This window comes from Salvelinus alpinus, chromosome 6 (assembly GCF_045679555.1).
Source record: "Salvelinus alpinus chromosome 6, SLU_Salpinus.1, whole genome shotgun sequence".
Taxonomy (NCBI): domain Eukaryota; kingdom Metazoa; phylum Chordata; class Actinopteri; order Salmoniformes; family Salmonidae; genus Salvelinus; species Salvelinus alpinus.
The window spans coordinates 28,808,193-28,822,642 of NC_092091.1; the positions used below are offsets into that span (position 1 = coordinate 28,808,193).

General features: G+C 40.4%; 1 protein-coding gene across 4 annotated transcripts in view; it reads right to left on the minus strand.

Moving 5' to 3' along the window:
- The window catches only part of LOC139578508 (phospholipid-transporting ATPase IF-like), a 61,955-nt gene that overhangs the window by 31,008 nt on the left and 16,497 nt on the right, over nucleotides 1-14,450 (minus strand). For all 4 annotated transcript variants that reach the window (XM_071406205.1, XM_071406204.1, XM_071406206.1 and 1 more), the window contains exons 2-7: nucleotides 5,493-5,609; nucleotides 5,270-5,359; nucleotides 4,824-4,904; nucleotides 4,360-4,467; nucleotides 2,334-2,462; nucleotides 894-997 (exon numbers count right to left, since the gene is read on the minus strand). In XM_071406205.1, the coding sequence (XP_071262306.1) occupies nucleotides 894-997; nucleotides 2,334-2,462; nucleotides 4,360-4,467; nucleotides 4,824-4,904; nucleotides 5,270-5,359; nucleotides 5,493-5,609 (629 nt within the window). The remainder of the gene's footprint in view (nucleotides 1-893; nucleotides 998-2,333; nucleotides 2,463-4,359; nucleotides 4,468-4,823; nucleotides 4,905-5,269; nucleotides 5,360-5,492; nucleotides 5,610-14,450) is intronic.

A 14,450-nucleotide genomic window follows, 5' to 3' on the forward strand; every position in this document is an offset into this window, starting at 1 on the left:
CCACACTCTTCATACTTGACAGTTTGTTAATTTCCCAAAACTCAGAGCAGTCACCACATCCAACCCAGACATACTGCAACATTTTATCTATGATGCATTTGTGCGTGTGTTGGAAGAGTTGAAGTTGGGAGTTTAAGTCAAGATTCAAGGATATCATGAAGTTTTTCAACTTCATTGAGAACCCATTTCATGTGCCAGTGTCATCTCTGGCCCCAGTCATCACAGTCCTCTGTCCTGACCGTGCAGGAATAGAGTGAGATAGTGGAGCTGCAGGCAAATGACACATTGCAAGGTGAATTAAGATCAGGTGTTACCCATTTCTGGAGCCTTGTGTCAGACACAGAGTATCCACTTCTGAAGCAGTGTGTGCAAAGAGTAACATTTTTTGTCAGCACTTATTCACGTGAAGCAACATTTCAACAATGAACATGTTGAAACAAAAACAGAGAAACAGACTGACCAATGCACACCTGGATCACCTCACAAGGATAGCAACAACAGACTATACATTTATAATGAATTCATTCAAGGAGCAGAAGGGACATTTTCGCTCATCCAACTACTGAGGTAACCCTTGATATGGGTCTTATACATGTGATGTAGCCTATTTGATGTGTGTATGTATACATTTGTGATGCGCTGGGCATCAAATCAATTGCATGTGCTTTATTGCTCTGAATTTGCTCTCAATTTATAATTGATAATATTGGAAGAAAAAGTACAACAAATTAAAGATCTGTGCAGCCCTCTGAATGATTGTCTCAACTCAAAGTGTTACAAAAAATAGTGAGTAACACTGAGTTATGAGGACAGTGAAAGGAGAGCTCAGAGTTCTGACTGGCCAGTAAGAGCAAGGTCTTCTGTTCTGGGCTGTAGCTGTGACTATACCGTACCTATAAAGATCTGCATCTGGCTGCTGACACTCCACCACAGCATGTAGGGCCTCTAGCCTGGACACCGACTGAGACACCAATGTCTCTGGCACAGAGTAATGAGTCTACAAGACCAAAGAGAGAGTAGAGATATCTTCATGGAAAGGGACAAAGATGGCACTTTTATAGAATATAAATAAAAACATTTACAATGACGCAGTGAGCCTAGACGACAAAGAAATAGCCAAGTACATTGTAATGATTTACCAATGAATGTAGCTTAATAGTGCCGTACAAATTGCAACCGTTCCACAGCTCCAGCCTCTGTCTACTGTTTGACAGGTTGAAGGCCACGAGGCTTGTTAGGTTTCCATTTATAATTGAACTGAACCACTCTATGACTGCTTGAGGGGCAAAATCCAATCTGGTGGCTAAAGGAGTCTGCTTTCCAGCTGAAACAGTTTGTGCATATATTATGATGACATTTTGTGACATTTTCAGTTGTTGGTGCACACAAACATTTTAATGGAGGCAAGCCGAATTCGGTAGCCGAGGTCTATGGCCCTTCGTTGGTGATTGGTCAACAGTAGGGATTCTTCAATTAAGTGTTTTATTGAATCATTCTCATGCAAATTTTTGCACTTGAGAAATACTGCACCAAAGCATATTGTGTTAGATGTAAAATTGCGTGACTATGATGTAATCTGCAAAAATATCAACATCAATGACAGATTTCTTAAAATGTCTAAGATTAATATAGACTATTTTGTGGCAGGGACTGGCTACGGCGTCTCAAGATTGACAAACAGTATTATTTACGCTTTTTTGTTTTTAAGCGAAGGTCTTTTAAGGGAGTATGCGAGCACACTCGTTCGCTTAGCAGAGGTCGACTAGGCGCCAGGCGAACAGAAGCATGCTGACGCCTTTACCCATGTGCAACCTTTCGTTGCTCTAACCCCCTCAGTGAGAAAGCTAGTCCATCCCCCATTGGATTCTAATGTCATTACTGCAACACAAACAGCCATAAAAGACAAGTAGCTGGCACAGAAAGATGACATAGGCTGCACTCCTGAGATTGCACAAGAAAGAATACATTGCAGTTGTCCAAAAAATCTTCTGTTTGTGGCAATATACTCTTCAAATGTCAAATTTCCAGAGTGGGCTCCCTGATACTTTTAATAATATGACCAATTTATTAAAATAAAAAAAATAGATAAATAAGTTATATGGCAGAAGCATTTTGATTAGAAGCAGATAATTAGATATTGCCTCAGGCAAAAACACGATATCGATAGAATGCATAAGTACTAGTTCAGGGAAATGAAAGGAAGGAGACGGGCCATGAAAAGAACAGTTTGTCCTCCCTCTATGAGAGGGGAAAGCTAATCCTTTTAGGGCTCATCCTTTTAGGGCTCAGAGAGAACGAAAGCGAGAGCGGGGAAAGAAGATTAAAAGCCCAACCTTCAGATTAGTCTCTCCGTCCAGGCTGGTTGTGGTGATGTGACACGTCCCCTCGGCTCGGTCCGATGATAAGAGGACCAAGTCCACTGGGAATGTCTCATCTTTGGCCACACGGACTATATCCCCCACCTGAGCAGACAGCACAGAAAGACACGTCACAACAGATGAATGATAAGCAAAACTCCCCCATGAAATCCACGACCTCAGAATCCAATCTTTTCTGAAGACAAGGACAGTGTAGTTCAATAGTGAATGCCACCATACACTGTTTAAAAAAAAAATAGTACAGTTTTTCCCATGTGAAAACTGATACATTCCAGCTGCAGAACTGTTAAAACAATAAACTAAAACAGCCCTTGAATACACTTCTGGAATCTTCTGGCAGTTTAATGTACGATTTATTTTACCTTCAAAATGGATTATCAAAATAAACAAAAGATTAGTGCTAATCTTTCCCTTTCAAGATGATTCGATATGCATCTAGATACATGCGCTCTGATACGATACAGGAACAATGCGTTTTAGTTTGAAACAATTCAATTTGGTTTGATTAGAGAATGAATCGATGCGATACACTAACATTTGTTGCAAAACACATTCATTTTCCATTCTAAATTAAAATCTGTTGCTGTTGAAACTCATGAACTGGATCTGTCTGAGCCGACTTCTCTAACTGTGTGTGTGTGTGTGTGTGTGTGTGTGTGTGTGTGTGTGTGTGTGTGTGTGCGCGTGTGTAAATTATGTATGTCTATGGTGCATGCACTATGTAGGCACCGAAGCTGAAGGGAGACTAGGCATCTACCACCCCACTACCACTATCAGATTACAGGGGGCAATGTAGCCTTTGTACCCACAGTTTGGTTCTGAAATCACCGTCACCCACTAATTAACTTGTCATTTTTGCACATTAAGTGTTTTAGCTAGTAATGTATCAATATATATTGTTTACAAAATAGCTATGGTACTGCCAATGAATATATAGCACAACTTTGGATTACACCCCCTCTCTCAAAATCGAATGGTCTTGAAGTTTGGAAGTCTTTAATGGAGTGATTTTCTCCTCTCGCGTCGGCCATGCAGTGTGCCTCGCAAAAGAGATTGGTGTCCTAGTTATGAAATGATCAACTTCACCCTGTATATCTAAAAATGACCATATACATTGATTGTTTAAAGCAAAACTACCAAAACTATTTGCTGATTGTGAACCTGGACAATCAAAATAAAATCTATTTTAAGCCCCGTTCAGCAGGTACAGTATAGCCAGATGAGTTATGTCTCCGGTAGCTTACTTTTATTCCGGTAAAACACCATTTTCAACAGCGCACAGATAACAATAACCTAGAAAATTAGAAAGGTTGTCACTCAATCAATAAAGCCTGATATCATGTGTACCTTGCATTGGTAAGCGCGCAAAGCTGGGCACAGTGAGCAGTTTGACTAGGCTGCTGATATTGCCTGGGGTTGTTCGTCACGTAAAATGACTTGTAGATCAATTACTGTCAACACAGTTACATGCAATTCGACAATGAAGAGGAGTGGACGCATCAGTTGTCACAAAAGATGAGGTAGAAAATGTAATGAGAAGAAAAAGTGTAACCCAGCAATTTCGTACAGTTTGAATCTATTTTCTGACTAATTTTGGAATCCGCGGACCGATGCACTTGCATCTTAAACATTTGAAATCGGGGAACTATGCGTATAGTTGGCTAGCTACATCTGGCTAACATTAATTGGGAACAAATCCTCTTATTCAATAACTATCTGGTGAGTAGATAACCAACATTTAGGCAAATAATGTAGCAACTGAGACTTGTCTGTGGGGGGGTACCTTGTTTTCACATTCCTGGCCTGGCCAATTGGTTTACTGACAAATTGTTAACACAGTGGTACAAAGCACCAGCCAAAGGTGGGAGTTATATGAAATATAACCATTTGTGCGACATCCGTATGTGGCTGTAAGGTTTGATAAGTGTTAGGATGGTGTGCTGTACAAGACAGGACTCATTATGACAGTGAGGTGACTCACTCGTATGTTCTTTGAGCGAGTCTGCACAAGGCTGCCACTGCGAACCACAAACACAGGCGCCCCGTTCACCTCGTTGTCCGCCTTGTGCCTCAGCCAGTCCTCATAGCCCTGAGTGGTGGGGGGAGGGAAGGAAAGAAGGGATGAGATTAGACTAGGGCTGCCCAACCCTCTTCCTGGAGATCTACCGTCCTGTGGGTTTTCAGTCCAACCCTAATTTAACACACCTGATTCTACATATATTAGCTGCTCAACAAGACCTTAACTAGCTGAATCTGATATGCTAAATGAGGGTTGGGCTGAAAACCTACAGGACAGTAGATCTCCAGGAAGAGGGTTGGGCAGCCCTGATCTAGACATTCTGACATCTAGACAAAGTATATATGATAAGCAGCCATATTTAATTTGCTGAATATACGGTTGTTGTTTTAGAAAAAAAGAGGAATTAAACATGTTAATACTCTCACCTGTTTGATGGCAGTTACTGTGATGACAAAGAACAGAGGAAGTCCGCTGGTGACAGGGGAAGTGGGGGTATCTATCATTAGCTGGAAAATAAAGAGATTATGTCAAAGGAAACAACAGCTGGCAATAATGTGGTTTCCTCATATAACCTGAAAACACTCTGGCCATCTATCGCAGAAAATGCATCATGAATAAGTATAACGAATTAACACATGTAGAATTGGACACAGTAGTGGCCATAGAAAGCTTCAGAATATCTGAAGAAACCGTGTGGTCTCTCTGTAGCCTGATACATACTGAAGGTTAGCTGCTTGGGACCTCCAGGCACAGTATGCTCAACAGCACACAGCAATTGTTGGTTAATGCCCACTGAATAGAACTGAGTCACGTCACACAGGCCAGCAACAATTTGAAACATGGTCGACTGGGTGCTCAGGAAAGCCCTTACCTGGACCAGGAATATGATGAGAAAATAAAAATTGGCTATTCTTCTGAACTGTTCAAACAGATTCTTGGGAACAAAATTCCAAACGGTGTACTAAAGAGGGGGGAGGGGAGAACAGAAACGTCAGAGTGTGAGTTGTTTGACACTGAAATTAAGTGGTTGAGTAACTTGAACATTTGTTGACACTTTTGACACAAAAGCTAGGGATTCAACACCTCTGCCTTACCTTGGATGATATGATTCTGTTGTCTGCAAACCGCTGAGGGACATAATGGCCATGTTGAGGGAAGCGGTTTGCGATGTAAACCGTTCTGGTATCACTTTGATGGGGAGGGTCAAAGCCCTGGAGGAGAGAGAGAGAGAAGAGAGGTTAAGCAACAGGTCAAACTTATACAACTTACTCAGAACCAATATGGACAACTTTTACCTAGAGACTGCCTGGTCAGAAAAATTACAGCCCATTTTTGAAGAGCACTGTGTCTAAGTCTATATTTAAGACATGTTGAATGCAAACACTACTTTGCACTCTGATTATCTGTCAGAAACACACAGGCTAGATTATATCCTGATTATAGTCTGTAGCCAGTGATCAAGCATTGTACTGAACAAAATATCTCAGAATTAGCATAATTCTACAGCTGCACCATCGAGAGCGTCTTGACTGGCTGCATCAACTGCAAGGCACCCAACCACAAGGTGCTACAGAGGGTGGTGAGTACGGACCAGTACATCACTCGGGCCGAGCTGCCATCCAAGACCTCTACACCAGGCGGTGTCAGAGGAAGGCCCAAAAATTGTCAAAGACTCCAGCCACCCCAGCCATGCTACCGCTCTGCTACCGCACAGCAAGCGGTACCTGTGCACCAAGTCGGGAACCAACAGGACCCTGAACAGCTTCTAAGACACCTAAAGAAGACTCGCTATTTAGCAATCAAATGGCCACCTGGACTCCCTGCTTTCACCCTTTTTTGCACTAACTATCTTGCACACACACTGGACTCTACCCATGCACCATGCACTTACACTTACATCCCAACACACATACACACACACACACACACGACTTACAACCACACACACACACGCATACTGACACACACGCATACTGTTGGAAAAGGATTTCACTGTTTGTCTACACCTGTTGCTTACGAAGCATGTGACAAATACAATATGAATTGATTTGAAATGAGCCTATTCAAGTCAATGACACTTCTCTCGTGGGCTGGTCAATAACTTCCTTATTGCAGGGAACTGAAAAAAAATCCCAGAAGTCTAATCCTAGAATGCTATAGGCTAGCCGTATCTTAAAATTACATTTCTGTACGCAATTTTCAAAAGAGTAAATGAATCCCGGTCACATGATGGGGAACAATAATGAAGACAGACTGTGTGTGTCCATTGCTCATGAGTATTGAGAATGAGTGGGCCACGTCACCGATGCCAGACATCAACACATGCATTCAATTACTGTCCCAGCCCGCCCTCCTCAATGAGCTTTTGTGTTTGCACAACACTCTCACACATCGCACTCCCCATCTTGGCCATGTTCACTGCACCCAGGCAAAATCTCTCATCTTATGATCTGCCTGTGCTGCTAAGCCCCAAGCACAGTCTTAGTCCTCCTAGGTGATCAAACATCATCATCTGTGGTCACTAGTTTGAATCATAGGCTATGTGTACAGAATGTGCTGCAGTGGGGAATGTCAGAGGGGAGGAGCCGACAATGTTACAAAGAGTACAGTTATATTTTCACCAGGCAGGCATGTTGACAGAGTTTCTGGAAGTTCTTGTGTAACCAGTATCAGTGTCAATATGGCTGTCTGGGCCAGGGAATGAGTGACTCATCAACACGGTTAATTCATTGATAGACATCTGCATACGGTAACTCCTTGTTCTGAGATAATTATGTTCTATTGTTAGGTTTGGCCTACTACCTTTGACAAACTACTACTTACTTGAACAAAATTGCTTGTCACCTGGTCTGTTGTGCCCCTCATTCGCCAAATAACTGTCAAGTTATTTCATGCTCTAACAAAGCCTACAACTCCCATGATATCTTGAGGGAACCCCCAGAGCCCAGCTACATAGAGGGGATAATGAATGAGGAGCTGTAATAAATCAAACAGGGTAAATCCATTTGAATTCAATCACTTTTTGACAGCACCCCTTTCGATTTGAATCAAATCAAATTTATTTATATAGCCCTTCGTACATCAGCTGATATCTCAAAGTGCTGTACAGAATGAAACCTTCCATACATATTTGCCCATTTTACATCTAAGGTTTTTGGGTTGTGCCCGCCATCGGTTGAGACACAACATGTTCTTGAATAGAGGGTGGGTGTCATGTTTTGGCTAATAAATGTACTAAAATTGAAGCAAAATACAAATATCGAATTTAAAAAATAGTACCAAAAAGATGGAGGTCTACACATCAGAGAATGATGACTTGAATGGGAATACCTGTTGTTTTTTAAAATATACTGTCAATCCTCCATAGGAAACCTATTGAAATCATATAAATAATAGAATAGACATGACCATATAAAGTTGACATTCAACGTGGGTGGACCAGCAGCCATATTTGTTGTAGTAATTAAAAGGTGAACATTTAATTTATAAATGTTTTATACACGTTTCATTTTTTTTACCCAAGATACAAACAAGAACATCAATTTACAGATTAACACAAACAGCGACTACGTCTCATCTGCCCAGAACTGCATGCTCACACCCCCATCCCTAGTGCCTGCAATATATTTTACCACATGAACTTAAATTGTCCTAATTTGTTTTTCTTTGGTTGCCCATGCTATTTCAATATGTGCATAATAAATCATTAGATTTTTCCATTGTGTTAAATTGCAGATTTACACATTCTTACCCATCATATGAAAAGCATTTTCTGACTTAAATAACACTCCCTTAAAACCTCTTTGGGATTGCCCCCCTTTTTCTCAATTTCCGCCTGAAAACATACCCTAATCTAACTGCTTGTAGCTCAGGCCTAGAAGGAAGGATATGCATATTCTTGGTATCATTTGAAAGGAAACATTCTGAAGTTTGTGTAAATGTGAATTGAATGTAGGAGAATATAACACAATAGATCTGGTAGAAGAAAATACAAGGAAATCAACAGACGTTTTTTGTTCTTTTACTGTTGTTGCATCTTTAAAAATCAACAAGAAAGGCCAAACATTCAGTTATGATACTGGGGATCATTTCAAATGAGAACATAGGTAGGCAACAGTATTTTACCAAAGTTTCAGATGGATACATTCAGGAATGAGTGAGGTACATGCCATTGAGCATGAGGTCAACCAGGTGTCCCTCACAAGTTTCCCAAATGTACCCAAGTGGCCGAATTGGTACAATGATACAATGATACAAAACCTATATACAAAATACAAAACAATTATTCTAACATACCCCAAAAAATATATATTTGAAAAATTCAAGAAAAAAAAATGAATATTTCAAAAAAAAAAAAAAATAACAAGGGGAACTATTTACACTTCAAATGTTCAATCATGTGAAGACTCTCTGTCCTCTAAACAATGTTGCGCTCCTGATGCCATATCCCATAGCAGTCTCTCTCTGGTGTGAAACAGAGGGTCACAGCACAGGTGGTGCAGGTGACAGGGGACTTCTTGTGGCACAGGGCACAACGAAGCCGCCCTACTGTGCCCCTTTTTCCCCGAGGCACATCCCTGCCTGCAATGATGAACTTCAGCATGTGCGTACCGCTGGTTGGAGCAGAAGGGACAGAGGTAGAGGGGACAGAAGGTGCTACAGTGTTCTTGCTGTAGTTAGCAAGCTCCTGGATGAGCTGCTCCCTAAAGGGTAGCTGTGAGATGGGGGGCTGTCCACAGTTCTTGGCCATTTCCTTCTGGAGGATGAAGGAATTCACCACAGCAATGTCAATAAAATGATAGAACAGCGTTTTGTACCATTTCATGGTCTTGTGAAGGACATTATAATATCCTATCAGCGCATCCGATAGGTCTACACCCCCCATGCTCTTGTTGTAATCCCTCACAGCATCTGGAATGGGGACATTTCTGGCAGTCCAAGCGCCTGTAGGACCTTTCAAACGTCGAACAACGTGATCCCCACCGAACGACTTGTGAATAGTGGAACACATGACTACCTCTCGAGTGTCCATCCACTTCACAAACAGCAAACCATCTTCACGGATCCATCTCATGGTACCCCGCTCAGCCCGCTTAGGCATGTCGTTTACCCTGGTTTTTGGAAAACCCACTCGGTTGGTCCGAATGGTGCCACAGGCCCACATCTCCAGCTTCCTCAGGTCTGTGAACAGGGTAGGGCTTGTGTAGAAGTTGTCTACAAATAGTTTGTAGCCCTTCCCCAGCAGCTGGAAATCTAATAACTGCATCACAGAATCATAACTGAGTCCCTTACCGCTCGCACAAGTGTTCTTCCCCTCATAGACAAAAAAATTGCATGTGTATGCACACGCAGAATCGGCCAAAACAAACAGCTTGTATCCCCATTTTGTCGGTTTGTTGCGCATGTACTGTTTTAGGCCAATTCTGGCCTTTGAGGCTACCATTCTCTCATCTATGGAAAGGTTCTGGGCGGGCTGAAAATAGGTCTTGCATGCCTCAACGATATCGTGGTAGAGAGGTTTGATCTTGCAGAGCTTATCAAACCCTGCTGTGCCTCGTTTCGCCTCGTTGTCCTTATCAACCTCTGGGTCACTAATGTGAAGTGCCCGTGAAATTGTCAGAAACCTAGTACAAGACATGACCGTTGAGGGGAAAGGCAGTTGATAGAGGGGTGCAGTTTTCCAGTAGTCTTTCAGGGTTTTCAACTTCACCAGCCCCATGTAAATGACCATAGACAGGTAGCAAAACAGATCTGAAATGGAAATGTCCTTCCATGCCTCTGTCTTGCCTTCCTGCTTCTTAGCCCCATATTTATTAGTGTTCATCACCAGGGTATCAACAACTGCCGAGGTGAAGAACAACTGGAAAAGTTGCATGGGGCTGTATTTAGAAGTTGGGTCCAATTGAGGGCCTACTGGGCGTTTTGGGCGGAAAAGTGGAGGTGGTGGGGCCACATCCTCCTCAAGAACAGAGTGCCAACGGTCCTCCTCCGCTCTGGCAGGTTCCACGCTGGACGGTTCCACGCTGCCCTTCCTCCGCTTCCTTGCCGCCGGCTTACCACCCCTTGATGGCCGGGCGGGGGTAGGTGTGGTGCCGGATACAGCAGGGGTCCAGCTGGATGGACCAGCTTCAGTGGGGGATTTGCACCTTGGCTCCCAATCAGAATCGCTGGGACTGTGAAATAAAGACAGACACATATTATATATACACAATTTGTGACCATGGTGAGGTTTTGTCCATTGCATTATGTGTCTGTATAATTATTACCTATTATAGAAGCACAATTTGTGACCATGGTGAGGTTTTGTCCATTGCATTATGTGTCTGTATAATTATTACCTATTATAGAAGCACAATTTGTGACCATGGTGAGGTTTTGTCCATTGCATTATGTGTCTGTATAATTATTACCTATTATAGAAGCACAATTTGTGACCATGGTGAGGTTTTGTCCATTGCATTATGTGTCTGTATAATTATTACCTATTATAGAAGCACAATTTGTGACCATGGTGAGGTTTTGTCCATTGCATTATGTGTCTGTATAATTATTACCTATTATAGAAGCACAATTTGTGACCATGGTGAGGTTTTGTCCATTGCATTATGTGTCTGTATAATTATTACCTATTATAGAAGCACAATTTGTGACTTTATATTTCATGTCCTAGTCATATTTTTATATAAGGCAAATAAAATACAAATATCTCAAACAACTCAAATGAATTATATTTGATATTACTAATTCCAAACAACGTTACTCACCGATCCAAAACTGGGTCTTCACCGTGTAGAAACATGTCTTCAAATTCTGAATCAACGGATTCAATCTCACTGGAATCAATTAGATGTTCATTTTCACTTTCACGGTCTATTTCACCAATTATATCGTGCACATCTGTGTACTTGGTCTTGGTCTTTGATTTGGCTGATTTATTTGCCATAATTGTGCCTTGAAAATGCTCAAAAAAAAACTTTTGCGGCGCGTAAAACGGCGAGCTCCTTCTTGTCTGATTTTCAATGGGGAATAGCTGCGTGTACGCATGGCTTTACAACGAAGCCTATTATTTCCGGGTAGAACCATTTGATGTCCCCATGTACCTCTGCTCATTGGCTATCTATCCAGCTAGATTTCAAGAAGATCAGTGGTCATTGGTCCGAAATACAGTCAATCAACGAAGAACAGGTCAATCGATTGGCGCGTAATGACGTCGTTGTTAGGTGTGTTCAAATCAAATTTCTTCGGTCAATATGTCCCGGGAAAAGAACCACGATGTTTGGTTGTTTTACTAACAAGCCGAGGATTGCAATGAGACTGAACATGACTTGATAAACGCCCGTTTAGAGTGAGTAATTACAATGAATGTTACGTCCAAAGCTGAAGGAGCTGAATTTTCCACACAAGCCGTTTACAAAATGTTTCGTGTTAGGCTATAAAAATGGATTATATCGAACAAAACGCCACTTCATTGTTTCATCGTGACCTTTAGGATTGCCAAAAGAAGAAAATTTCCTAAGGTAATTGATGACTTTTATTGCTATTTCAGACTTTCGTGACTAATGTACTTTGTTGTAACTGTACCTAATGTGTTGTTTACTGATCGATAATCGCTTTTGCAGTAAAGCTTTTCGAAATCGGACATATTGGCTAGATTAACAAGAGGTATAGCTTTGATATGGCGAATAACACTTCTGATTTAATTGAAGCTAAATATTTATAATTATGACATTTCGCCATTTTTTTTTTTTTTTTTCTGAAACGTGCCGCTAGCGGCACCCCAATCCTAGACAGGTTAAGGATGCTTGTGATATGTAGCTTAAGTTGCATGTATTTGTATATGTATTTTGTATCTACATTTGTCAATCCAAAATTGCTTTTTAATTGTGTCATGGAAATACATTTATTTCCTGTTACCAAGTAATTTACGGTTTCTATGCCTTTAGTTTTCCATGTGGACCAATTTATCTGTGAATTCTGAAAAGATATCCAAGGATTGTTCCATAGGGTTGTGTTTTTAGGGAGTGATATTGATTATTGTAGAATATGTTAAATTTTCTTCCATATTGTTAGCGCTTAACTATGAAGTTGTTAATGTTCTTAGCTTTACCCTTTGAAAATGGACACGTACAAATATTCTGGGGATGAGCATTCATTCTTCAATATGTACCCATTGTTCCTCTTTAGTGCATTTAACTATATGTCCCATGTAAAAGCCTTGGGAAGCAAGTTGATACAATTTCAAGTCTGGAAGGTTAAAACCACCCTCAGATTAGGTAGATGTGAAACTTTATTTTTTATTCTATATGCCCATAAAATCTGTTATGACCAATCATACTTTTTTTTTTTTAAATGTCTTCACTGGTATTTTTGTGCTCGAGTTTTTGCTTTGCTTCCTGTCTTTAAGTTTGGTGTGTTTTTTTTGTTTGCCTGTTCTTGGGAAAGGTTTGTGGGCGCTCATGGTGTCTTCAGTCCCACTTGTTGCTCGTCAACGTTCAGTGGACACCCCCCATGAGTGTCTTTCAGAACCCGTCCTAAAACCCCACCTGTTTCGTTTTGGTTGTTGTCAGTGACTTTGTTAGTTCCCCCTTCCTTTCTTGCTGGGGAACGTATCACCACTTTAAGGATTGCTGTAGATTGTGAGGTTTTTTCCCTATTGCCATTAGTTTTTTCTCCCCCACATATATTTTATATTTAAAATAAAATAAAATAAAATTGAGAGGGGAGGCAGATAGCCTAGTGGTTAGAGTGTTGGGCCAGTAACCAAAAGTTAGCTAAATTGAATTCCTGAGCTGACAAGGTAAAAATCTGTTGTTCTACCCCTGAACAAGGCAGTTAACCCACCTTTCCTAGGTCGTCATTGTAAATAAGAATTTGTTCTTAAATGACTTGCCTAGTTAAATAAAAAGGTTAAAAAAAAATTAAATGAGATTTTAGAGAGTATTCAGAAAATATTGGTCAGGTATAAATCCAGAGATCATCTGCAAATAAGTTTAGTTTATTTTCATGTTTACCAATACTGATACCTGTTACTTGTTTGTCCTGTCTAATTATTTCTGCAACCGGTTCAATGGCCAGTGCAAACAGGAAGGGGGAGAGGGCACACCCCTGTCTTGTGCCCCTTTCTAAAGCAATTTCATCAGAATACATTATTTGTGTATGTTTTTGCTTAAGGACATTTATAATAATTTTTATAAAATCTATTATTTCCACTGGAAAGTTGAAAGCTGTCCAAAGTTTTGAATAAAACAAAGGTAATTCAAGACGGTCAAAATTATTTTCGGCATCAGACATTGATCTATATCCAGTTTCTTTGCGTATTGTATTAAACTGAAACATGTTATTGTATTTGTTTGTAAGTGTCTAGTTTTAATAAAGCTTGTTTGATATGTATCAAGTCTGGTAAGACTTCAGCCATCTTATTGCTTATAAGTTTTTTCATTATTTTGTCACAATGTATTAAAATGTAGGTCTATAATCAGCAGGGGACTGGTTTTAATATAACTGAAATAAACTGCTTGATGTTATGTGTAAATAGGGGCTTTGTTCCAAAATGTTGAATAGAATTCTAATCGAAAAGTCATCCATTCCTGGTGCTTTTCTCCGTGTGAATGTTTTAACAGTATATAATATATTTTTCTTTTGGGGGGGGGGGGGTGATCTTGGTTTTTAGTGAGTCTTTGTCTACTGATAATTGCTTCAGGGTTGTTGAGTCTAAGAAGGCTATAGGATCCGTCCTTCTGTTTAATTCTGATTTACATACATTTTTCATTAATCTTTTACAATTGTTATTAATTGCGTTGGTTCTAATTACCGCATTTGTATCTTTTAAAATTATAACTGGCTTAGTGTGGATTTGTTTTGCGAGAGCTGCAAGATATTCACCAGGGGTCGGCTTTTCTCGGTCCAAAAGACATTTTGGTTCTGTACCTTCTCCAAATTCTGTCACTAAGTATATTTTCTATTGCTGTAATTAAGAATGATACAGTAATAAAGCATGCATTTTTAATCCCAAAAATTGTTACATCCATTTTAGGAAAAAAATATATAGTTAA